The sequence below is a fragment of the Macaca fascicularis genome, chromosome 10 (genome assembly GCF_037993035.2).
Source record: "Macaca fascicularis isolate 582-1 chromosome 10, T2T-MFA8v1.1".
Classification (NCBI taxonomy): domain Eukaryota; kingdom Metazoa; phylum Chordata; class Mammalia; order Primates; family Cercopithecidae; genus Macaca; species Macaca fascicularis.
Window position 1 is genome coordinate 36945953 of NC_088384.1, and position 27662 is coordinate 36973614.

Sequence of the window (27662 nt, forward strand, 5' to 3'; positions counted from 1 at the left end):
GAGCTTCTGCACAGCAAACAAAACTATCATCAGAGTGAACAGGTAACCTACAGGATGGGAGAAAAATTTTGCAATCTACCTATCTGACCAAAGGTTAATATCCAGAATCTACAAAGAACTTAAACAAATTTACAAGAAAAAACAAACAATCCCATCAAAAAGTGGGCAAAGGATATGAACAGACACTTTTCAAAAGAAGACACTTATGTACCCAACAGACATATGAAAAATTGCTCATCATTGGTCATCAGAGAAATGCAAATCAAAACCACAATGAGATACCATCTTATGCCGGTTAGAATGGGGATCATTAAAAAGTCAGGAAACAACAGATGCTGGAGAGGATGTGGAAAAATAGAAAAGCTTTTACACTGTGGGTGGGAGTGTAAATTAGTTCAACCATTGTGGAAGACAGTGTGGCAACTCCTCAAGAATCTACAACCAGAAATACGATTTGACCCAGCAATCCCATTACTGGGCATATAACCAAGGGATTATAAATCATGCTACTATAAAGACATATGCACACATATGTTTATTGCGGCACTATGCACAATAACAAAGTCTTGGAACCAACCCAAATGTTCATCAATGATAAACTGGATTAAGAAATTGTGGTGCATATACACCATGGAATACTACACAGCCTTAAAAAAAGGATGAGTTCATGTCCTTTTCAGGGACATGGATGAAGGTGGAAACCATCATTCTTAACAAACTATCAGAAGGTCAGAAAACCAAACATCGCATGTTTTCACTCATAGGTGGGAGTTGAACAATGAGAACACGTGGACATAGGGCGGGGAACGTCAAACACTGGGGCCTGTTTGGGAGTGGGAATCTATGGAAGGAATAGCATTAGGAGAAACAGCTAATGTAAATGATGAGTTAATGGATGCAGCAAACCAACATGGCACACGTATACCTATGTAACAAACCTGCACATTCTGCACATTTACCCTAGACCTTAAAGTATAAGATAATATTGAATGTTGCATGCTATAATTTCTGGCCAAAATGTATTAAACTAGACATCAATAACAGAAGAAAATTCATGACGTTCATAAATACATGAAAATTAAACAATTTACTCTTCAACATGCTTTTGTTCAAGAGTTAGAAAACTTAATATTTTAAATTTGTCCATAATGCCCAAAGTGACCTACAGATTTAACACAATCCCTATGAAATTCTTAATTTTATTTTTGACAGAAACAGAAAATGTGACTCCCCAAAGTATACAGAATTTCAAGGGATCACAGAAAAATGATGGAAGCATTACAATTCCTGATTTCAAAACAAGTTATAAATCTACAGTAATCAAAATAGTTTGTTACTGGCATAAAAACAGACAACTAGACTAATAAAACAACGCAAAATGATGTAAACTCTCACATATTTATTGTAGCTTCGCTTACAAAAATCAATAGGTTAAAGCAATCCATAGTTCCTTTAACTAATGAATGAATTAGTACAATTTGTAATATAAAAACAATAGAATATTACTCAGTTTTTGAAAAGCAGAAAACCTTTTATATACAATAAAAATACAATCTTGATGACATTATGTTAATAAACTAAGCCAGCTACAAGACAGATACTATGTGAATCCACATGTATGAAATATCTAAAGTAGTAACACCCTTAGAAACAGAGAATAAGATGGCATTTGTAAAGGGCTGAACGAAGGAGAAAATGGGCAGTGGTTTTAAGTGTATTGAGTTTTAATTTTGTAAGATAAAAATGTTCTAGAGATACCTCGCATAATGTCAATATGCTTAATAAGTCTAAACTATATAATTATTATCACTGTAAATTATTGTAAAATTGCAAATAATTGCCAATTTTATGTGTTTCTTGTAACAATGTAAACAACAATAATACCTAAGGGAGACAGAGTTATAATGCATTTCAATAATTACCTTCAGGTCCTCGGCAAAACCTGAGTCCTTTCCTCTCGCTTTCCTCCCCAGACAGCGCGAGCTTCCCCACTCGCTCCGCACCTTCTCCATCAACTGCGGGTCCCTGGGATCTGTCCAGTCGCCCAGCTAAAGCGCCCAGCAGGTCAGCAGCGCGGCCAGCTTCTATACAGGTGCTAGGGGCTGGGGCTCCTGGATCTCTGTGTCCCATTCCACCAACTTCCGCGACAACTTGGGGTCTGTGGTCCTAGCTGCAGCGATTGCCAGGGGTCTGGCGAGTAAGAGGGGTATCCAGAATGAGAAGGAGATCATGCAAGGCCTGAACAACTGCCTGGCCTCCTACCTGGACAGAGTGAGGAGCCTGGAAACTGAGGATCGGAAGCTGGAGAACAAAATCCGGGAGCACCCGGAGAAGAAGTGTCCCCAGGTCAGAGACTGAAGGCATTACTTCAAGACCATTGAGGACCTGAGAACTCAGATCTTTGCCAACTCCGTGGACAGTGCCTGCATCATCCTTGAGATTGAAAATGACCATTTTGCTCCTGATGACTGTAAAGTGTGAGACAAAGCTGGCGATGTGCCAGTCTGTGGAGAGTGACATCACTGATAACATCAGTGTCACTCAGCCGCTGCTGGAGACAGATATCGAGGCCTTCAAGGAAGAGCTGCTCTTCATGAAGCACCATGAGGGGGAAGTTAAAGGTCTACAAGCCCTTATTTCCAGCTCTTGGTTGACCATGGAGGTAGACGTCCCCAAGTCTCAGGATCTTGGCAAGATCATGGCAGGCATCCAGGCCCAATACGACGAGATGGCTCAGAAAAACTGAGAGGAGCTTGACAAGTACTGGTCCCAGCAGACTGTGGAGAGGACCACAGTGGTCACCATGCAGTCCCCTGAGATCGGAGCTGCTGAGATGATGCTCAGGGAGCTGAGAAGTATAGGCCAGTCCTTGGATATCGACCTGGACTCGATCTGAAGGCCAGCTCGGAGAACAGCCTGAGGAAGGTAGATGCAGATGGAGCAGCTCAACAGGATCATGCTGCACCTGGAGTCAGAGCTGGCACAGAGCCGGGAAGAGGCGCATCAGGTCCAGTAGCACGAGGCCCTGCCGAACATCAAGGTCAAGCTGGAGGCTGAGATTGCCACCTACTGCCACCTGCTAGAAGACGGGGAGGACTTCAGTCTTGGCGATGCTCTGAACAGCAGCAAATACTTGTAAAGCATCCAAAAGACCACCACCCGCAGGACAGTGGAGAGCAAAGTGGTGTCTGAGACCAACAACACCGCCGTTTTGAGGTACTGAGCCAGCAGAAGCAAGGTCTCTTTGGGGAGCAGGAGGCCAATAAAAAGTTCAGAGGTCAAAAAAAATTGCCTTCAAATCACAGAAGTGTTTCCTTCACACAAAAGTAATAGAGATTCATTAATACATAGATGTGAAAATTAGGACAATTTCCACAACTACTCACCCAAAGAGGATTTAAAAAAAAATTGACTACCAACTAATAAAAGAAATACACAAGTAATAAATAAAGTGTTAGCAATGTTTATACAGACAGACGAACAGAGAATTATGTTGGCAATAGATGTATGGTTGATTCATAGTTGACTTTTTTTCTATACCCTCTTAAAGTGTACACAGTTGGATATAGTCATACAAAATTATAATATATAGGCAGAATCTAAAAATACAGTTAAATGATGTAAGGCAGCCTATCCTAACAAGGAAATACAGGAATATAAAATATTACAAAACAAAATTAAATAAACATTAACCTGTGAAATACCAAATTAAAAAAAGCATACAAGTGAAGAAGACTCTTTCTAGATAACTACAATGTTCAATCATAACTGGGCACCCATAAAGAGCAGATTTTGAATTATTAGCATATGGTTAGAGTAACAAAATTTCACAACAAATGCATTATCATCTCCCATAAAGAGCATTTAGAAGATAATTTTTAAAAAAGATTTCAATGATATTACAGACACTTTTTATTATGTTCTTAATATATTACTCTTCTTTTTATACAAATGGAAAGGCTATGATTTATTTTTTATTTTATTTTATTTTATTGTATTTTTTGAGACAGATTCTCACTCTGTCACCCAGCTGGAGTGCAGTGGTGAGAACTCAGCTCACCACAACCTCTGCCTCTGAGGTTCAAGCAGTTCTCTGCCCCAGCCTCACAAGGAGCTGGGATTGCAGGCGCCCGCCACCACACCTGGCTATTTTGTTTTGTTTTGTTTTGGGTTTTTTTTAGTTTTAGTAGAGACGGGGTTTCACCATGTTGGCCAGGCTGGTCTTGAACTCCTAACCTCATGATCCACTGACCTCAGCCTCTTAAAGTGCTGGGATTACAGGCGTGAGCCACTACACCAGCCTATAATTTATTTTTTTAAAAGCAAAGAAAAGCCTTGCATTTTAAAATATGGGAACAACATGAATATTGGAAAATGTGCTATGGAACACTACTATATAATAAGCAATTAGAAATAAATTATACTGTCATTCAGATAAATGCTGAGGAAAGTAAATGGAAACACTAATGATAAGTTTTTCTATGCAGTAAACGTAGACACACAAACGAAAACTTTTCTTAATGTGATGTGCATACTATCTAATTCACTTTTTATATAACACATAAATTCAAGTATGCTATTCTGAAACCCCTGAAGCTAAAATTATGGACTAACTTGGCATAAATAAAAATAGGAGAGGCAAAATGTACAGATAGTAGTCCCATTAAGCTTTATATACAATTAATTAATAAAATAACTCATTAAGAAATAATGTAAAAATTAAGAATTTATTCTATTCTTGGCAAGTTTCTAAGTTTTTCTATGGCATTAAGGTCTTTAAAAATTCTTTGAGATGAGTAGATACAATAAACTATTCCACAGGTGAGGGGCTTGGCCTAGGGAGTTCACATTTCTAAGTTAGTTCCTACTAAGGAAAAGAAAACTTTTTGATCTACCTTACCAGAGATGACAAAAAGAGTAAAGTGAAACGGAAGATTCAACTTTATCATGTGCTGAGTTGCTTTGGGCTCTGACAAAAGATTTTTCTGATTTTTCTGCAGGATCACATTTGAAGTCATAGGACTGAAAGTTATGAAGCAGAAACATTTGTCCTTGGTATTTCTGAAATACGTGAACCAAACTCCAATATCTGCACTTTTACTCTCATAAACTTCTGACATGAGGCACAGATTTTTAAAAAATAACTTAATATGGAAATCTCGCAAAATATGCAGATTTCCCCAGATCCCCCAAAACAATGGAAAAGCACTCAGACCACAAGGCCTTCACCAGAATAACGGAAAGAAGAGGAGAACTTTGGCTCTCACTGTGAACGCCCTGGAAGATTAGTAGAGGCACAAGGGAAGTCTTAGAATATTGAAGGGCATAGCAAGCATAGAGTAGAAAATTTCCATCTGTGGTAGCAAAAGAAGTAAATCTAGGATTTTCCAGAACCAATTTCATTGAAGTGGAACCTCCAACACCACATTTTTAAAGTTTCCTCCTTGGCCTTTGCACCTCTCATCTTTGTTATTTGTTCATTCTTTCCTATTGGGGTGATACCTACTATTCTCTGTCTTTTTACATTCCAAAGATATTTCCTTTACTGTAGAACAAGGGCATTCAAGGGAGAATACAGCCACAAGTTCTTAGTCTCTATCTCCGGCATCACTGATAACACCAGTGTCACTCAACTGCTGAGTGAGCCAGTAAGGCCCTTTCCTCATCCCCCTTTCCACTTATTACTAGAGAGAGAACATAAATGTATGACTGCAGGCTGCTAAAAGCCTAAAACAAAACAGAACCATAACAACCACAAAATAAGGTGGGTTGGAAAAACTTGCTATACAATGCAACCAGGTCTGGCTTATATTTATCACATCCCTTCTTCTTTCCCAAAACAGCAATTGGGCTCAAGAGAAAATGTTCAACTTTTAGTATTTCCCTCAGTATAGAATGAGAACAGTGAAACATATTTTCAAAGGTTTGGCTTTTTTGGGCTATTGCTGATGATGACTAGATTCTGTCTCCTCCAATAGGGAGTGCTAAAGGAAATGATCGAGTAGTGAGGATGACAATTGATGACTACTGAGAAAAGAAGTTGCATGCTTATCACAGCATCCGAGAAACAAACACTGCAATCAACTGCGGAAGCAAAGGACTACAGTGTCTGGAAAACAATGGGAAAAATACCTGTACCTTAAAAATACACACACAAGCCCAGAGAAGACACATCGAAGACCCTGTTAATGAAGCACCAAAATGTACAGCCTCACTGATTGCTGTATTATCTTGTAGTAAGAAAGTTTGTACATACTACAATACACAGTTGTTTTATAAATTTCTGAGTGTCATCAGAAGATTGGGGTGCATACAGAGAAGTCAGAAAACATGTCCCAATTGAAGAAATAAAATAAACCTACAAATATTTACCTTTTAAAATCTTTGTTGACCTTTAAAGGTCAAAATTTGTAGGTTTATTCTTTTGTTGTTATTGTTGTTGTTGTTGTTGTTACATTATATAATTTAAAAAATCAAAATAATTATCAAAACTCCTTAATGAGACCGGCACTCCTCCAGTCCCCAGGGCCCTGGCAAGGGAGGAGCCTCGAGACCGTGCGGGACACCCAGGTGGACCCCCAGCCCATGCCCAAAGCTTAGAGCAGGAGCAGGGACCTGGCTGCACCGGGCCAAAGCCGCCTCCACCGGCAGTGGTCGCGGACTCCGGGCGCTCCAGAACTGGGGTCATGATGAGATTTGTTGATTGCGCGATGGTGGCTGAGTTGCAAGCAAACGGGTTTCATCACCTTAAATGGTTTTCAACCAATGAAGCTGTATTCCCTTAAAAAGATGGACAGCCCATCGTGTGAACTATAGAGTTTGTGAACAAATTTATATTGGGTTCATAGTGGCATCATGCACGCAGACTCCTGCGAGTTCCCGTAAGTTCTTAGAGGACTGCTTTGCCTTTTGATCTGAGAGTTGCAAAGTTTGGTGAAGAATGGCCCTTGTGGACAAGCACAAAATCAAGAGAGAGCGATTGGACAGAATTTGTGAAGGAATTCATCCCCAGATCACGAAAGGCCCCCTGCATCCCTGCCCCGTGGTAGCGCTGCTGCACGGCCGTGACTGCACTGTGTACATGCCCATCCTGAAGGACCTGGCCACCGTGGCCTTGTGTGATGCACAGTCCAGGCAGGAGATTCACGAGAAGGTTCTAAATGGAGCCATGGGCACCATGATGTACCACACCATCACCCTCACCAGGGAGGGCCTGGAAAAGTTCAAGGCCCTCAGAGTGATCGTGTGGGTGGGCAGTGGCTAGGACTAAGGAAGGAGACCACTACCACTTCTGCTGCCCTCCTCCCCCGACCTTGCCTAGTTCACAAGACAGGAGGAAAGACAGAAAGAAACAAAAGTAAGATAAATAGCCAGACAACCTTGGCACCACCACCCGGCCCTAGGAGTTAAAAAAAGTAATAATAGTAACATCAACTCCTGACATAAACTACTTATGTTATCTGTAAATCCTGGACACTGTATGAAAAAAAAAAAAAAAAAAGCACTGTAAAACTTTCTGTTCTGTTAGCTGATGCACGTAAGTGCCAGCCACGTTTTCCCATGCTTGCTCGATTTATCACGACCCTTTCACGTGGACACCTTAAAGTTGTAAGCCTTTAAAAAGGCCAAGTATTTCTCTTTTGGGGAGCTCAGCTCTTAAGACGCGAGTCTGCTGACACTCCCGGCCAAATAAAAAACCTCTTCCTTCTTTAATCCGGTGTCTGAGTAGTTTTGTCTGCAGCTCCTCCTGCTACATTTCTTGGTTCCCTGACCTGGAAGCAGCTGATTATGCACGGTTGAGGCAGCCCCTTAGGCAGCTTATGCCTGCCCTGTAGAGCATCCCTGTGGGGGACTCTGGCCAGCTTGAGTGATGCGGATCCTGAGAACGCTCCCAGGTAGGCATTTGCCCCGGTGGAACTCTCCTCAGAGCAGTGCACAGCAGGCCCCCGTGGAGGATCAACACAGTGGCTGAACACCGGGAAGGAACTGACAATTTAAGTCCGGACATCTGAAACTTGGTAAGACTGGTGTTTGGAACTTGCCCACTCCATTTGAGTGGAAGCACGGCCTGATCACCCATGGCGTGGCTGTACTGGCACTTTGATTTTTGTTTTTGACTTGACTTGAATTAATTGCTTGATACTTTGGTTTTAGTTTGGATTTTGACTTGACTTGAATTGCTTGATAAACAGGCATGCCTTTATTGGCACTTTGGTTTTGGTTCTGATTTTGGTTTGGCTTAAATTGCTTGACAAACAGGTGTGCCTTTAACAACACTTTGGTTTTAGTTTTGATTTTGATTTACTGTCAATTAGATGAGTGAGTGATTTTTTACCCTTTCCTTTTGGTAATGTGAATATTGTTTTGTCTCAGGAGAAAAAATAGGTCAGACACAAACCTACTCCACTTGGAACTGTGTTAAAACATTTCAAAAAGAAAAATTTCAAAAAAAATAAAAGGAAAGTCAGGCCAGGCGCGGTGGCTCAAGCCTGTAATCCCAGCACTTTGGGAGGCCGAGACGGGCGGATCACGAGGTCAGGAGATCGAGACCATCCTGGCTAACACAGTGAAACCCCGTCTCTACTAAAAATACAAAAAAAATTAGCCGGGCGAGGTGGTGAGCGCCTGTACTCCCAGCTACTCGGGAGGCTGAGGCAGGAGAATGGCGTGAACCCGGGAGGCGGGGCTTGCAGTGAGCTGAGATCCAGCCACTGCACTCCAGCCTGGGCAACAGAGCCAGACTCCGTCTCAAAAAAATAAATAAATAAAAAAATGAAAGGAAAGTCATCAAATCATCAAAACTTACTCTATTAAAATGCATGTTACAGAACCTTAAGAAAGGTTTTGCAGGAGATTATAGAGTTAAGTTAACCCCTTGGAGGTTAAGATCTCTGTGTGAATTAGAACTGCCCTCTTTTGGTGTTGGATGTCCCACCGAAGGAACTATAGACAAGGAACAATTGGCCATGTATTTAAGGTGGTGACAGGGATCGGAGGACAACCGGGGTATCTATATCAAATTCCTTTATATTGACTCACGGTTAAATATAATATAGACAAAACCAGCATAAATTTAGCCCTGTTTAACAGCTTATTGCAAAAAAGCCAAAAGGAAAAGTAAGAGCAGCTTCACCAGCAGACACGGAGTTAAAAAGGGAGTCCCAGAAACAGCAAGAGAAGCTAGTTTTGTGAGAGCTGCCAGAGATCACAGAAATTGTTTCTCCATATGTGCAAGCCTACCCCGCTTTACTGAGGCCAACAGCCCCTCAGAAATGAGATTCAGGAGCTAACACGCCCCAGGTTTCACCTCAAAGGGGGGGATCAGAGCCTTGAGAGGCCAAGGAAGCTAAGATAGTCAAGTGGGCCATCTCAGAGCTGGTCTTGCTCAAGCTATGCAAATGCCTCTCAGGGAGATGCGAGGACCTGTCTATTATAATGACCAGGCACACATCCGGCGGGGAGCAACAGACTTTCATCTATCAGCCCTTTTCAATCATTGATTTACTAAACTGGAAACACCCTAAACCCCACCACCTTGCTCCTGGCAGCTAGAGCCCTAGTCGAGCATGACTGTGTAGAGGTGTTGGACTCAAGTTTACTTTAGCAGACCTGAACTCTGGTACAAGCCTTGGGCATCAGTACACTAGGAGCTATGCGTGGATGGGAACAGCTTCATCAACCCACAAGGAGAGAGATGTGCAGAATATGAGGTGGTAACCCGGAACACTGTCGTTAAGCTGGGCTCATTGCTTTAATTCAGGCCTTAGAACTCAGTAAAGGTAAGAGTGTAAACATTTACACTGACTCTCGGTATGCCTGTGTAGCCCTCCAAGTGCATGGAGAATTATATAAAGAAAAAAGCCTGTTAAACTGTAGGAAAAAGGGGGAAAAAAGACCCAGAGAATGCAACTCAGCTTCAGCATTTGCAAAGGTACTGAGAAGCACTTCTGCAGAGGCTAAGAGTTGGTAGAAAAAAGCAAGTAATATAAAAAAGATTCTAGGAATGCTTCAAGGAGCTGACAAGAGCCTAAGTCAGTTTTATAAGAGACTCTATAAAGCATTCTGGCTTTACCCCCCATTTAACCCTGAGACTGCTGAAAATCAGTATATAGTGAATACTTCATTTGTAAAGTAAGCCCATGGTAACATCAAGCAGAAGCTGCAGGCATGAATACCACCTAGTCTATAAAAGTGGCCATCGAGGTGTATGTTAACTGTAACCAAGAAACAAAACTGGGAAAGAGCAACAGAAAAAAAAAAAAAAAAGACCAAGAGTAAGTGTAAAAAAAGAGAAATTAGCAATGTGAGAGGACATGGACGTGGATGTAGATATGAAAGAAGGCACATTAGGCAAGGATTCAAGAGCTAGACAAGGCTAGAGAGAGATTAATGTGTGAGATGTAAAAAGAAAGGACACTAGAAGGGTAAATGTTCAAAAAGACAATAAAGGAAATGGCCAAGGCCACAAGAAAAAGAGGCCATAGGCCAAGGGCTGCTGCACCTTGGAGGAACCAAATACTGATCTGATCAGACTGATAGGAGCTGAAGAATATAAAGACTAGGGCAGACTACGCACCTTCTCATTAGGCTCCCAGGAGCCCATGGTCACCTTAGAAGTTAAAAGCAGGCCGGGCGTGGTGGCTCAAGCCTGTAATCCCAGCACTTTGGGAGGCCGAGACGGGCGGATCACGAGGTCAGAAGTTCGAGACCATCCTGGCTAACACGGTGAAACCCCGTCTCTACTAAAAAATACAAAAAACTAGCCGGGTGAGGTGGCGGGCGCCTGTAGTCCCGGCTACTCGGGAGGCTGAGGCAGGAGAATGGCGTAAAAACCCGGGAGGCGGAGCTTGCAGTGAGCTGAGATCCGGCCACTGCACTCCACCCTGGGTGACACAGCGAGACTCTGTCTCAAAAAAAAAAAAAAAAAAAAAAGAAGTTAAAAGCAGTAAGATTCTGCCGTATCTGGATTCCAATTTCTCACTGAAGGCTAAGCCACTAAATAGAGTTACAAAGGGGGGTTGGGGGGAGAAAAACCCCTCCTCTAAGAAACAAACAGGAAAAAGAGCCATACCTTGTGAAAACTTGCTTATAGACTTTACAGAACTGCCCTATGCTGGAAGCTATTGGTACCTGCTAGTGCTTGTTTGCTCATTTAAACTAAAATCAGGTTTTTGCCTATAGTCCTCCTCCAAGTCAGGTGCACCCTCACCAAACAAACTAGGTATTTGCCCTATAAGATTTTGTTTGGTCGGCTACCCCCAAATCATAAGTTAAAGATGACCTCCAGAAACTAAAGAAATTAACCTTAAGAAATAAAATGCAGGTTTAAAAACATAATCATAGTGTTCATAATTAAATAAATGAAAATGTCTATAAGCCTGACACCGCTTTAAATCTAGTGACTCTGTTTAAACTAAAACCTAATTTTTCTACAACCCATATAGGATGAGCCCTATACTGTAACCTTGTCCACTTCCACTGCTGTTAAAATTGCAGGTGTTGCGTCTTGGATCCACCACAGTCAGCTAACACCGGCAGCTCAGGACAAGTGGATCGACCAACAGGACACAGATCATCCAACCCGGCTGATCCTCAGATGAGACCAAGCTGCTGCTGAGGACGACAGCCCTGTTCTGGTCACTCTGGAGGCTGACCAGTCTACGCACAGCTGAAGCTTGAGAACTCATCTAGCAAGTAAATGTAGTTAAAAATCTTAATAGTTTTCCTGCAATACTAACTCTTTTCCTATTGTTCTGTCACTGTGTTCAATCTTCTTCCCAGGTAAGGACCACTTTTGTCCTTGTGGGATATGAATATGCTGTACATTGTTTTGTTGTTGTTACCCCCCCATAACCATGCTAGAAGAAACACCTATGTAAGGTGTCCCCACTGTACACGTACTGCTTAGGAAACCCAGACCCGTCCAGCCCAGCAACAATCGCAAGGTCTTTCAGTCATTCTTTAAACATATAAATCAGAAGTTACCAGAAACTCTTCCTTTAGCAAAAACAGAAAAAACCTATTTCCTCAGTTGGCTGAAAACATTGCTGACAGCCTGGATGTTTCTTCATGTTATATTTATTAAAAGGCTAATATAAGAGACCAATGGACTTGAGAAGCAAAAGAGTTAATGCCTCAAGATTACTTTAACTAACCCTTTCCCCAAACAGATGCCCCAAGTTCAAGCATCTGGCTCTTAAAAACTTCTGTTATTAAAAAATACTGTGTTACTCACTAAGAAAAAGCTTTTCAGACCCAGTGACAAAACTAACCTACTTAGAACATGACAAAGTTGATACATGTGCCTGTACAGGTTTAACACAGGTTTGATCCTAGGTCTTCATTTAGAAAATAGTTTCCAGCTATAAAAATTTAAAACCCTCATTATAATTATATCACTGGTAATAGAAACTTGCTTGCTGCTCCCCTGTGTATTACACTTGTTCCTTCCAATGATAAAAGGTATCGTAGCTACCACAGTTCATCAGAAAACTTCAGCACAAGTGTATTACATAAAACACTATCGCTCTGTCTCGCAAAAAGACTCAGAAAGTAAAAATAAAACTGAGAACTCCCACTAATTACTGAAAATTCTCAAAGTGGGGGATAAGGAAGGAAACCACTACTACTCCTACTGCCCTCCTCCCCCCACCTTGCTTAGTTCACAAGACAGGAGAAAAGAGAGAAAGAAACAAAAGTAACATAAATAGCCAGACAACCTTGGCACCACCATCTGGCCCTAGGAGTTAAAGAAAGTAATAATAATAACATCAACCCCTGACATGAACTACTTGTGTTATCTGTAAATCCCAGACACTGTATGAAAAACAAAAAACAAAACAAAAAAAAAAACAGAACACTGTAAAACTTTTTGTTCCCTTAGCTGATGCATGTAGGCCCCAGTCACGTTTCCCACACTTGCTCGATTTATCACGACCCTTTCACGTGGACCCCTTAAAGTTGTAAGCCTTTAAAAAGGTCAAGTATTTCTTTTTTGGGAAGCTCAGCTCTTAAGAGGCGAGTCTGCCGAGGCTCCAGGCTGAATAAAAAACCTCTTCCTTCTTTAATCCAGTGTCTGAGGAGTTTTGTCTGTGGCTCCTCCTGCTACACGACGACGTGGACATCAAGGCTGCTGGTGAGCTCGTAATTGCTGTGTGCAACATCCCGTCTATAGCCATGGAAGAGACAGCAGACTCCACCATCTGCCACATCCTCAATATGTACTGGAGGAACACTTGGCTGTACCAGGCACTGCGGGAAGGCACGTGGGGTCAGAGTGTGGAGCAGATCCGAGAGGTGGCCTCGGGAGCGGCCTGCGTTGGTTGGGAGACACTGGGCCTCATCGGCTTTGGTGGCACGCAGCAGGCGTTTGCAGTTCCAGCCAAGGCCTTTGGATTCAGCGTCATATTTTACAACCTCTACTTGCAGGATGGGATCGAGGGGTCCCTGGGCATGCAGAGGGTCTTCACCCTGCAGGATTTGCTGTGTCAGAGTGACTGCGTCTTCTTGCACTGCAATCTCAACGAATATAACCACCACCTCATCAATGACTTTACCATAAAGCAGATGAGGCAGGGAGCATTCCTTGTGAACGCAGTCCGTGGTGGCCTGGTAGACGGGAAGGCCTTCGCACAGTCCCTCAAGGAGGGCAGGATACAAGGGGCAGCCCTGGACGTGAATGAGTCGGAGCCCTTTAGCTTTGCTCAGAGTCCATTGAAAGACGCCCCGAATCTCATCTGTACTCCTCACACTACCTGCAACAGCCAGCAAGTGTCACTGGAGATGATGGAGGCAGCTGCCACCGAGATCCACTGGGCCATCACAGGTCGCCTGCTAGGAAGCTTAAGAAACTGTGTGAACAAGGAATTCTTTGTCACATCAGCGCTTTGGTCAGTAGCAGACCAGCAAGCAATTCATTCAAGCATCGTGGGCGTGGCTTCAGGAGGACTTCCTGCAGCCATGGAAGGATCATCCCCGGAGGCATCCCAGTGACTCACAACCTCCCAACAGTGGCACATCCTTCCCAACCGCCCTCTCCCAACCAGCCCACAAAACACGGGGACAATCAAGAACACCCCAATGAGAAATTGCAGAGAATGCCGGCAGATTATCACTCAGATACACTTGGGAAAAAGAGACAGTGACAAATAGATGAAATAAGAGAAAAAGAATCTGACGGTCTTTTTAGCTGATTCTGGAAATATACATCATTGATGTTGCAGTGTTAAAACTACAAGAGCTGGAAAACTGAAGATATCGTTTGCTTATGGAAGCTCTGAAAGACTAGGGTGTGATTTATTAACGATCAACTTCTGTTATTGTGTGTTAAGTTTTTCACCTGTGCATCAAATCACAAATAATAAATAGAACTTTTTCCTTTATCAGTCCCTTGGCCACAGCAGGTCCTGAACACCTTGCTTAGAATGTTGCATCAAGAGTTCAAACATCAAAATAAAAACAATGAAGAAGAAATCCCCATCCTGTGACTTGAGTCCTTCAGTCTACAGGGACTGGTTGCCGCTTTTCGCTAATAGGAAGATTACATTACTAGAAAATGTGGAGTAAGCTGTTTGCCTGTGGTAGACACCTGCATGCACAGGGTTGAAGACAGTACCGGCTCCTGTACAGAGAAGCGTCTCTCACATCTGAACTGCATACTGAGTGGGCAAGTTGGTTGTAAGTTCAGTAAAAGCATCCGATAATGCAAGAAAAAAAAAAAAAAAGGTGTTTCCTAATGTCACAGGAAACACTTTTAATGCAACTTGTCAGATTGTCTATGAAAAAATCCACTTAGATACTGATAAAGTCTTCTTTTCTTCAAGTGGTTTTTTATACAAGAACACTTCACATGTATTGGATGTGACTGATTTTAACAAATCCTATTAGATTTGTATCAATTAGTTACATGTTCTATTCATAATCTTTTGTGAATCATTTGTCTTTTTGTTTAAAAAGATAGCCTATTTTGAGCCTTTGCATATGTACATTCCTATTTTTGTGACAAAATAAAAACTATAAAATTGTCCCAATCAGAAAAATAATGGCTATCAGAAGTATGTTTTGTTTAACGTAAGTTACTGTTACTGTATTTGTTTATTATAGAGGTGGACATTTAGCATTCGGTGCAGTTTTCAATCAAATGTAATTAGAAAAAACTGCTTAATGAACAAAACAGAACATAGACAAAAAAAGAATATTAGAAGACGTGATGCATGAAGAAAATGAGATATCAATAAAAAGATTTTTAAAAATCAACAGAAATTGTGAATCTGAAGAACACAATAACTATATTAAAAATTTAATCAATAATCACAAAAGCAGACTTAATAAAGTGGAAAAAAATAGACAATTGATGACATTGTACTTATTAATACTGAGTCGTTAAAACAAATTTTTTTAACAGAATAGAGAAAAAAAGATGAAATATGGGACTTACTGTGCACTGCCAAGTGGACCATTGTATTTATATAAAGAGTCTTAGAAAAACAATATAGGAGAAAAGTAATAAAGAGGTTATTTTTAAAAAGCAGCTGAGAACTCCCCAGATGACAAGGTAACTAAACAAGAAGAAATACTGCCAAACAAAAGCCTTCAACGGGAATAATTTCACTTCAAAAAAAAAAAAAAAACTAAGCCTTTCCAAAATAAATAAAAAGTTGAGTGTGTTATGAACCACTAGAACAGTCCTAAAGGAAATGTAAAAGAAAGTCTATCACGGCCAAAAATGAAATGATGCTGCACAGCATCATAAAAGTAAATGAAAATAGAAAGCTCTCTATTAAAGGTAAATATATAAACAGGTATAGAAATCTCTACTGTCATAATGATAGTACAGAAAACTTTCAAAATTTGCTATGGAGTTTAAAAAATGAAGCATAAATCTGCATAAATGTGTGTTCACAGATACTCAATAAGAAAACATAATATGTGATATTAATAACAAAGTGGGGGCATATAGAGGTACAGCTTTGTATTCCATTGAAATATAGTTGTTATATACTGTCATAACTTTAAGATGTTTTATGAAGTCTTTATTTCTCAAGATGATTACCAAAAAACCTGTAGAAGGTATGCAAAAGCAAATGAGAAATTGAACCATGTCACTACAAAACCAACAAACAAAAATGTTTTGCTAAATGTTTACTATGAGTCTCACCATCATCCTCTAGAATGTGGTATTGTAACTAAAACTCTTCAGGAAATTCTACTTAAAACTAAAATCATGTATATTTCAAGAAACTCTCTTGATTTGAAATGCCTCTGTCATGTGTTGTCTGCAATCAGAATTCCTCTTTTAAAGAAAGTAGAAAGGAGAGATGAGGAAACTGATAGTGTTACTGAATGGGAGATAGAGGTGAGGATGCACATTGTGGATGAAAACATGGAAGTTATTTCTACAACTCAATCTTGTAAGTATCTGACTGCTATGCTCCCTTGTGTATCAAATGATATACCTTTATTGCAAGAGAAGAAATTGCGCCGTTCACCTTGACATTGAGAGGCAATTTGGAATCTCTGTGGTGATTGCTTAAGACTGAGGATTTAATGTGCTATTTTGTGTAAAACTTAGAAACAGAAATGCGATTTAATGATCTGAACTATTATCCATCTGAAAAACCTAACTTGTGATTTTAAATAAAATGGCATGCTGCCCTCCACTAATCCCTTTTTAAAATAGGAGCTGCCCCTGCTTTTAAGTTTATGAAGTTTAATCTATGAATAGATTGCATTATTAAAAATTTTTTTAAAATCCACATTGACTTGAAGTGTACAGGCAGAGTTGGAAACTATACCATCCAAAATTATAATACATAGGTAAAACCCAAAATAAAATCAACTGCTGCCCTGGAACCTATTCTAAATAATTGAGATAATTAAGACAGTAATATGGAATTGTAAAGAAAAATAAGAAAAACATTTCCTCACAAAATCTTGTATGCAAACTTTTTTTTTTTTTTTGAAACAGTTTCACTCTGTCACCAGGCTGAGATGCAGTGGCACGATGTCGGCTCATTTCAACCTCTGCCTCCTGGGTTCAAGCCATTTTCCTACCTCAGCCTTCACTGAGATCACAGGCACCTGCCACCACACTCAGCTACCTTGTATGCAAACTTCATGTATCATTTATAAAAATTTTTTTTTAGATAAGTACAATATTCTACTGTGACTTTGCATTCATGAAGTTTGGGTGTCTTGAATCTTTGACATGTAGTGTATGACAGTAAAATTTTACAGAAAATACACAATAACCATTAATAAAAGGCTCTAATAAGAGAATTTTAATGCATAAGAATTGAAAAGACACCATAAATAATTTCCGTTATATTTTTAATATACTGATGCTATTCTTACACAAAATAAAAAGGCTGAGTAAGTTGTGGTCGCTCACACCTGTAATCCCAGCACTTTGAGAGGCAGAGGTAGCAGATTGCTTAAGCCCAAGAGTTCACTACAAATCTGGGCAGCATTCGGCGATCCTGTATCTACAAATAACAATAATAAAAAATAGCCAAGTGAGTTAATATACGTTTATGGTCCCAGCTACCCAGTAGGCTCAGGCAGGAGAATTGCCTGAGTCTGAGTGGTCAAGCTACAGTGAGCTGTGATTGTGCCATTGCATTGCAGCCTGGGTGACACAGTGAGACCCTGTTTAAAACAAATAAAACTAAACTAACAATTAGCCAGGTGTAGTGGCATGCACCTGTACTCCCAGCTACTTCAGAAGCTGAAGTTAGAGAATCATTTGAACCTGGAGTTTGAGTCTGCAAGGAGCCATAATTGAACTACTCAACTCCAGTTAGGGTGACAGAGCAAGGCCTTGTCATAGATAGATAGATAGATGATAGATAGATAGATAGATAGATAAAATACAGCTAGAGAAAGAGTAAATTTAAAAAACAATGTAGTATGACATAATTTTTAAAATAAACTTTATGTGTATCACTTAGAAATTTATAGAACGGGCTGGGCGCGGTGGCTCACGCCTGTAATCCCAGCACTCTGGGAGGCCGAGGTGGGCAGGTCACGAGGTCAGGAGATCGAGATCATCCTGGATAACATGGTGAAAACCCGTCTCTACTAAAAATACAAAAAATTAGCCAGGCGTGGTGGTGGGAGCCTGTAGTCCCAGCTACTCAGGAGGCTGAGGCAGGAGAATGGCGTGAACCCGGGAGGCGGAGCTTGCAGTGAGCCGAGATTGCGCCACTGCACTCCAGCCTGGGTGACAGAGCAAGACTCCATCTCAAAAAAAAAAAAAAAAAAAAAATTAGAAAAGAAAAGAAAAAATAAGTATATGGAACATAGCCAGAAGAATAAAAAACAACCTCTTAACAGTTTTTCTCAAAGAAAAAAAAAAAGTGAGTTTTTAGAGAAGGGAATAAAGGGGAGACTTTCAGTTTATTACGTTTTTATTTTTTGAGGCAGGATCTCACTTTGTTGCCCCGATGGAAGCACAGTGGCATGATTACAGCTCACTGCAAAGTTGGCCTCCCAGGCTCAAACAATCCTCCCACCTCAGCCTCCCTAGTAGCTGGGAATACAGGTGTACATCACCACAGCTGGCTAATTTTCATATACTTTATGGATAGAGGGTTTTACCATGTTGCCCAGACTGGTCTTGAGCTTCTGGGCTCAAAAATTTCACCTGCCTTGGGCTCCCAAAGTGCTGGGATTGAGCCACTGAGTCAGCCAAGGATTTTTGTTTTGTTTTGTTTTTGAGATGGAGTCACATTCTGTTGTCCAGGCTAGAGTGCAGTGGCATGATCTCAGCTCACTGTAGCCTCTGCCTCCTGAGTTCAAGCGATTCTCCTGCCTCAGTCTCCTGGATAGCTGTGACTACAGGCCCCCGCTACCACGCCCAGCTAATTTTTGTATTGTTTTTAGTAGAGACGGGGTTTCACCATGTTGGCCAGGCTGGTCTCAAATTCCTGGTCTCATAATCCTCCCGCCTGCGCCTCACAAAGTGCTGGAATTACAGACATGAGCCACCGCTCCCAGCCACCAACCAAGACTTTTACTTTATAAAGATATTTATGGCCGGGCGCGGTGGCTCAAGCCTGTAATCCCAGCACTTTGAGAGGCCGAGACGGGTGGATCACGAGGTCAGGAGATCGAAACCATCCTGGCTAACACGGTGAAACCCCGTCTCTATTAAGAAATACAAAAAACTAGCCGGGCGAGGTGGCGGGCGCCTGTAGTCCCAGCTACTCGGGAGGCTGAGGCAGGAGAATGGCGTGAACCCGGGAGGCGGAGCTTGCAGTGAGCTGAGATCCGGCCACTGCACTCCAGCCTGGGTGACAGAGCGAGACTCCGTCTCAAAAAAAAAAAAAAAAAAAAAAAAGATATTTATGATGTGTTCTTTTCTCTTTATAGTATGCATTTCATTTATAATTGTAGATACAAAAAAAAAGGTGATTGTTACTGTCTGGCATCAAGGCAGTAGTATTATCTTCATCAATATTTGCGCTTCATGAGTAGAAACCTGTAAGGGAAAGCCCAGAAAAACTCTAAGGCAAATAAATTATGCTTGCAAAAAGTGAGAGGATTATCTTTTTATAATAACCAATATTCCAGGTGAGAGCTGGTCACGATCTACCACTGCTCCATCTCACTCGATAACTCTCACACCTGCCAGGGTAAGAAGGAACAGAGAGAAGGAAAAATGCCAGTGAGTTTTCTTTCCCACTAAGGACCTATTTGGCAAATTTCCTATCATGAAGTAGAAGATGGACTAAGAATAAAACCTGTGCCCTTGCAGATGCTAGTAGAGATGCACAAAATAGAAAAGGAGGTAAGCCCACACACTGTGAAGGCAGAGATCCAAGTGTTAACATTAAGAAAGTAGTATCAGACTTCAAAATATGGGAAAGATATTTTGAATAATGTCAATGAGCCCAAGCACGACATGCCCAGCTTCATAATCAATCCCAGCAGCATTAGACTGAGGAGATCTACAGGTAACTATGCTTCTTCAACAAATTCCACTGGAGAGGAAGAGCGTGGAGTCTGACAACATGACACAAATGTCACTAGTGTACAGTGACTTAGGTAGTGGGAGTGGAATCCCTACATATTCTCTGAATTTCAGTTACACAGTGAGTTCCCAGGAAACAAATGGAATAGAAAAGGCAATACAAAAGATATAACTATAAATGGGGTGAGCATAGCAGGTTCACAATCACAAATCTAAGCAGGAGACTCAAATCACAAGGAGCACCGAGATCTGTGAACAGCAGCTGTGGTGGCAACAGGTTCAACATTCTGAGACCGCCACTGTGGGCAGTGTCTTTGCAGGCACACTCAGCAGCAGTGTATCTGAACACAGATCCCAAGGCTCTTCATTAATTATTAAGATGACAGATGATGGATAACTTCATGTTACAACATCCCCACTAACGTTGTGGACAAGTGAATTCAGAAACCCCCACCTAAATACACAGTAAAGAGTAGGATGAGAATACTGCAGGATAGGGTAGGAATGGGGGCACTCGACCCCACAGCGTCTATTTAAAATAAGAGAATGGCCCTAGTGTTGTGCTGTGGTCTTCCTATATATAATTCCTTATTTTTCCAATTTCATAAATGCCATACAGTTTTTCTTCCTTTCTTTACAAATGTGCTGACGAACCCATGTGTAATTAATCCTGAAAGGGGTTAATTCTTCATAAAGTACAGTAACATAATTCAATTGCTATGATGTGGTTTTTCGGGTTTTTTTTTAGAGTGTTCCATACTCACGAATCACAAATGAAAATTATAAGAACATATAATAAGAACAAGGTATTATTTTCACACAGAGTAATACCCAGGTTTGTACAGATTAGATGCATCACGAAAGCTGGTATCATCTGGGAATCAAAGGAACCATCTTGAGGACATAAGGAACTTAGGGCTGTCGATTATTAAGAGGTTACCTGAAAGCAGAAGTTCTTCTGGGTTTTCATCTAGACAGAAAAATTTAACGGATAAGCCCCAGCATATTAAGGAATATTTCTAACAGCTGTGGGTGATTAATTTCCATCCAAAGCAGTAAAACAAGATAGACTTCAAATGCTGCCCAAGTGCTCCGCACCTTGAAAGTCATTCCCACAAAGCTGGAGCACCACCTATTCCTGAGGGATCAGGTCACCACCTGTGTTTTGAGACACTTGTCAGTTAGGACTCAGTTGAGAGGAGGGTGGTGATTTCAAGTGTGAAATATCTAAACCATCATCTTTGGGTAGATTCTTACGGCTGGGAATTGTGGTTTTCTCCTCTGCTGTTAGCAAGTCCTGGGTAACCCAATAAATATCCTCTCTCACGCGTCAACTTCTATATCACAAGAAAGGTGCCGTAGAGGGTGACATTTTCACGAAGGAGCCACAGTCCGAATCACCTGCTGAAAGCTCTGAAGTTGTGCACGGGCGGGCCACCCAGCAGGTGGATGTCTCGGTTCCCATAGAGTTTAGCACAGCAGGCAGCTCCCTGGACTGGAAGAGGCGCGATGCTCTGGAAAGACCCCCGGATATGGATGGGAGAGGACACCGAGATGTGCAGAGGGCTGTGCGGTGAGGACCAGACCCCTCCGATTTGAGTAAAGGAGGTGCACTTCGCAGCGTCACACCATCCTCACCGCCCAGCCCAGACCTGCCCCTCAAGTCCTCCTCCAGATTCCCTTGGTCGAGAGTGTGACACAGAATCAGCGGCTGGCATCAGTTAGGAAGGGGCGAAGTCCACACTACCCTGTCCCTCCCTCCAGGGCTGTGCACCATAGGGGAGGACTGACAGCGCATGCTGGGATTGTAGTCCGCAGATTCGCGCCAGTGGGCTGAAAACCGTTAAGAGACCATAAGTCCCAGCACGCCTGGCTAGGGACACGCCTGGCTAGGGACACGCCTCTCTATCGTTCCCTCTGATACTACACACCACCCCCAAACCCAGAGCGTCCCGGAGCCCCGTGAGCAATGGGCTGGAAATAGTTAAAGGACTATGACTCCCAGGATGCCTTGCGAGGTACCCACAGTCTGGACCCTTCCTCTAGGACTGCCCACCGTCCCCAAACCGGGCACATGCTGGGATTGTAGCAGGAGGAGCGGCGGACAAAACTCTTCAGACACCGGATTAAAGAAGGAAGAGGTTTTTTATTCAGCCGGGAGCGTCGGCAGACTCCCGTCTTAAGAGCCGAGCTCCCTGAAGAAGAAATACATGGCCTTTTTAAAGGCTTACAACTTTAAGAGATTCATGTAAAAGGGTCATGATAAATCAAGCAAGCATGGAAAACGTGATGGGGGGACTACATGCATCAGCTAACAGAACAAAAAGTTTTACAGTGCTTTCTCTTACAATGTCTGGAATTTACAGATAACACTAGTAGTTTTGGTCAGGGGTTAATATTATCATTATTATTTTAACCACCAGGGCCAGGAGATGGTGCCAAGGTCATCTAGCTATTTATCTTACTTCTGTTTCTTTCCAACTTTTTCCCTCTTCTCTTGTCTTATAAACTAGGGAAAAGGTGAGACGGGGAAAAGCTGGGAAAGACAGCAGGAGAAGTGGTGGTCTCATTCTATATTTCCCCCCTTTGAGAATTTTCACTTTTTTAGTGGGAGTTCTCACTCTCATCTTCACTTTCTGAGTCTCTCTGTGAGATAGAGCGATAGTGATTCACAGAATACGCATGTGCTGAAGTTTTCTGATGAACCAAAGTAGCAACAAAACTTTTTATCATTTGAAAAAGCAAGGGTAATACACAGGGGAGCATCAAGCAAGTTCCTATTACTAGCAATACACCTACAATGAGGGTTTTAAATCCTCCTATAGCTGGAAACCATTTTCCAAATAAAGACTCAGGATCAAACTCATGCCAAACCTGTACAGGCACATGTGCCAACTTTGTCATGTCCCTGGCTATGTTTTCAACAACCTGTCCTTGATCATCTATTTGTAGGCAGCAATTGGTTAAGTTAAATTTTCCACAGACTCCTCCTTCAGCTGCCAGCAAGTAGTCCAAGGCCAGTCTATTCTGATAGATAGCATTTCTCATTTGAGTTTCCTGCCAAGCTAAAACAGTCAAAGCTCTGCCAGTTTCATTAGTAATTATTTCTAAGATGGCCTGCAACCATATGATCCGATTGAGCATGTAAATGGGGGTTTGGTATCCCCATGAGCTATCTTGTGCCCATGTGGCAGGCCCATAATACTGTATGATCTTTTCAGGAGGCCACTCATTATCTTTCCAATTTCCTATAGTTATGCCTTTCTTTTCTCGGGAGGCATAGACAGGGAAACTTAGGAGCTCACCCATTTTTACAGGTAATAAGAAAAAGGATGGTTTAATAGTGCCAATAACACAACTACCTGTCCATTTATTAGGTAACCGAATGTAGGCTCTGTGCCCACATATCCAGTATAGTCCAGCAGGAGCCATCCAGTCCTGATAAGATTCTGGATGAGCCCAGGCAGTTTTTAATTTAGAAAATTTACTAAATGGGTTCTTTTCAGTGTGATTTAGGCCCCACCAAGTAATTGTTTTTGTTGTGCTGTTGCACAACTTCTGTCCTATACAATTAAGTTTTCCTACAGGGATGATGAAGTCTTTTCCTTCTCTAGCTATACAGTATTGTCCAGTGATTGAAGTTTTTAGGACCCAGAAGTTGCTAGCTTGAGCCTTCTGAACTGGAATTATATCAGGAGCTGGATCAGTGGGCACCAACTGTCAGGCTTCCCAAGGCCATCGGTCTCCGATAGTGTTTCCCCCACATACATAACAAGAAGTAACCTTAAGGGAATGAGCTACATTTTCTGCTAATTGGAGAAACAATTTTTTTGTCTTTTTCAGAAGTTCTGGTGCTGGCAGATTCAGCCCCTCATAAAAGGTTTGAAACACTGGTTTGGGAGAGCGCCTGTAGACCTCCCCTCGGACTAAAATGGCAACGTGGGGGTTTAACCTTGTCCCATCGATCCCCAGGGTTACACGTTCTCCCTTTTCCCAATGGGGGTATAGAGGATTGGTGGTTATTAGTTCCAGTGGGTTACAGTGACCAGCAGTACAGGAGCGGTTGGCTTCCCCCTTCTGAAGATGAACCGGGTCCTTTTTGTTCTTTTTCCAAGTAGCCCAAATAACACATGGCCAAAAGGCACAATTTTCACAAACCCCTGACTCATGACAAACATATTTATTTTCTACTCTGTAGCTCCTTTCCCAGTTAAGAGAACCACATCCTCTTCCTAGCTTGTTACTATTAATGGCTGCACAAGCATCAAATCTTAAAGTTACTTGTTTGGGGATTCCTTTTTCTTCTGTTCTAGTTATTATTTTACTTGCATCACCAAGAAAAGGCCAGTTCTTAATCTTATTTCAAAAACGGTGGTTGCAGGGGACTCAGATGGGTTATAACACACATCAGGTTGGTCATTTCCCGGGCTACATACCTTGTACTGAGTGGCATTATACAAACAAGTTTCCTTCAACGTTCCCATACATTCATAATAACTACAGAACAGAAAGATTGTTTTATTTTGCTGTCCTACCTCAGTGACCTGATGAATACACTGGGAACAGTCACCAGTTTGAGTAAGGTCAATTGAAGTCCTTACTGTATAAGTCCAAAATTTAAGAAAAATGAATCCCACGATGAGATTCCTCATGCTTCAGCCGTGCGTGGACCAGTCAGCTTCCGGATGTGACTGGAGCAGGGCTTGTTGTCTTCTTCAGGGTCACTCTGCAAGGGTTGTCCGGGCTTGGTCTTGCTTCCCAGGTTTCAGGCGCTGCAGGTTTTACACAGCTGTGGTGGATCCAGGCTGGGATTCCCTCTACCTTCACAGCGGTGGGAGTGGTCAAGATAACAGTCTGGGGTCCTTTCCACCGTGGGCACAAAGAGGCTACGTTCCAGTCCCTGATCCACACTTGATCACCTGGGGAGAAAGGGTGAACTGGGGAGAATAAGCTAACAGGGCATCTCTCATTTACCCAGACTGAGATTATTTGTGTAATTTTCCCTAAAGCCTGTAACTGTCGCTGTAACTCAATTTCACCTAACTCTCGGGGAGTGCCTGGAAGTTCCCACAATATGGAAGGGGCCTATGATATAATATTTCATAAGGGGAATATCCTGTTCTTTTAGAAGGGGTACATCTAATTTTAAATAATGCCATAGGGAGAGCCTGTATCCATTTTAATCCTGTTTCCTGACATACTTTCCCTAAACTATTTTTGATAGTCCGATTCATCCGCTCCACCTTTCCAGAACTCTGAGGCCGGTAGGCAGCATGCAATTTCCATGTGATCCCTGATGCCTTTGCTGTCTTCTGTACCAAGTCAGCCACAAACGCCGGCCCGTTATCTGAGCCGATCCATAAGGGCAGTCCAAATCTAGGAATAAGATCTCAAAGAAGCACACAGGTTACTTCACGAGCTTTCTCAGTTCGTGTTGGATAAGCCTCAACCCACCCAGAGTAGGTACACAGAAGAACTAGTAAATACTTGCTACCTCCACACTTTAGCATCTCTGTGAAGTCCACCTGGAGGTCTTCAAAGGGGGCTGCTCCATAAGCTTGTATGCCGGGCGGAAGGGCTGGACCTTGTCTCGCATTATGCTGTCAGCAGGTAACACACTGCTGCATCACAGTTTTGGCAAGGGGTGACAAATGCGAGATGTAGAAATACAGACCTAACAACTTTTCAAGTGACTCCTGACCTACATAGGTGGTTTCATGCACAGCCAGTACAACTGCGGCTCCTAGCAGCTGTGGCACAGCTACTCTCCCATCTGGTAACCGAATCCATCCTTCATCCATCACTTGTCCTCCCTCTGCCTGGAGAAAGTCCTTTTCCTCTTTAGAATAAGTAGGTACAAGATCAGGTGCTTGAGGGAGAAGGAGGGCTGTGACCGATACCTGGAAGGGGGCAGATGCTGCTTTTTGAGCCTCTGAGTCAGCGCGGGAATTCCCCAAACCCACCAAGGTGGAAGCTCACTGGTGTCCTCTGCAATACATAACTGCCACCTTGTGGGGTTTTCATACTGCTTCTAATAATTGTAAGATTTCTTGTTGATATTTTATGTCCTTTCCCCCAGAGTTCAATAGGCCCTTTTCTTTATATAATGCTCCATGCACTTGAAGGGTTAAAAAGGCATACCGAGAATCAGTGTAAATGTTTACAGTCTTACCTTCACTGAGTTCTAAGGCCCGAATTAAAGCAATGAGTTCAACTTTCTGGGCTGAAGTGCCCTGGGGCAACGATCTGGCTTCAACAACAGTGTCCAGGGTTACCACTGCATACCCTGCACATCTCTCTCCTTGTGGGTTGATGAAGCTGCTCCCATCCACGTATAGTTCCCAGTCTACTGATGCCCAAGGCTGGTCTCAGAGGTCAGGTCTGCTAGAGTAAACTGAGTCCAACACTTCTACACAGTCATGCTTGACAGGGCTCTCTGATACCGGGAGCAAGGTGGTGGGATTCAGGGTATTACAAATTTCAATGGTTATGCGGGAGTTCTCACAGAGCAAACTTTGGTACTTGGTGAGTCTAGCATTCGTTAACCAATGATATCCTTTAGTATTCATTAAAGTCACCACAGCATGGGGGGCCTTTATGTTCAGGTTTTGCCCAAGAGTCAACTTATCTGCTTCTTGTACTAGCAGAGCAGTTGCTGCCAAGGCCATCATTTAGAAACCCCGTCTAGTTGTTTAGAGAGGTAGGCCACCGGCCTCGGCCAGGGCCCCACAGTTTGGGTTAAAACTCCAACTGCCATCTTTTCTCTCTCTGACACATACAATGTAAAAGGCTTTGTCAGATCGGGTAGCCCCAAGGCTGGGGCTGACACAAGGTTTTCCTTTAACTCATGAAAGGCTTGCTGTTGTTGGGATTCCCATAGGTTCCTGGTCCCCTCCCCCCTTTGTGACCTTATACAAAGGCTTGGCTAATATTGCAAAGTTTGGGATCCACAGTCTGCAAAACCCCACAGCTCCTAAGAATTCTCTCACCTGCCTTCTGCTCTTAGGCTCCGGTAGATTGCAAATGACCTGCTTTCTTTCTGATCCCAGACTGCGCTCCCCCTATTGGATAGTAAATCCCAGGTAATGTACCTGCTGTCGGCAGATCTGAGCTTTTTTCTTGGACACTTTATACCCACAGTCCTCCAGGTGCCAGAGTAGGGCATCCGTTCCCTTGGCGCACCCGACTGCCATGGGGTGTCCCAGCAGAAGATCATCAACGTACTGGAGCAACAGGCAGCCTAGGTCTCTGGTGGGAAACTTCTGGAGGTCTCAAGCCAATGCCTCCCCAAAGATGGTGGGGGAGTTCTTGAACCCTTGGGGAAGCCGGGTCCAAGTGTACTGAGTAGTGACACCTGACTCCGAATCTTCCCACTGAAAGGCAAACAGCTTCTGGTTCTCAGGGGCTAATCTGATGCTAAAGAAAGCGTCTTTCAGGTCCAAGCAGGTGAACCAGGTGTCCTCAGCTGGCAGCAACCCCAACAATGTTATGGGTTAGGTACTGTTGGATGTAAAGTCACTGTAGCTTGATTAACCAAGCGCAAATCCTGTACCGGCCTGTAGTCCTTGGTCCCTGGCTTGGGAACCATGGAGGGGAGTATTCCATGGAGACTGACAAGAAACTATAATTCCAAAGGTTCTTAGGCGCTGGAGATGGACCTGGATACCTTCAAGAGCTTCTCTGGGGACCG

At 42.5% G+C, this 27662-nt stretch overlaps 1 protein-coding gene and 1 long non-coding RNA gene across 2 annotated transcripts; one reads left to right on the top strand and one right to left on the bottom strand.

The window, feature by feature from the left end:
• Positions 1-1386: 1386 nt before the first annotated feature.
• Positions 1387-21748, bottom strand: LOC135965506 (uncharacterized). The gene is made up of 2 exons (XR_010578521.2): positions 20913-21748; positions 1387-3314 (listed from the first exon to the last, which is right to left on the bottom strand). It is a non-coding gene; the product is annotated as an uncharacterized lncRNA (long non-coding RNA).
• Positions 6836-14272, top strand: LOC102127640 (C-terminal-binding protein 2-like). Its single transcript, XM_015444590.4, is given in 3 exon segments — positions 6836-7262; positions 13109-13966; positions 13969-14272. Coding segments are annotated over 3 exon segments (1356 nt in total). The 5' UTR covers positions 6836-6940; the 3' UTR covers positions 14145-14272.
• Positions 21749-27662: the final 5914 nt, after the last annotated feature.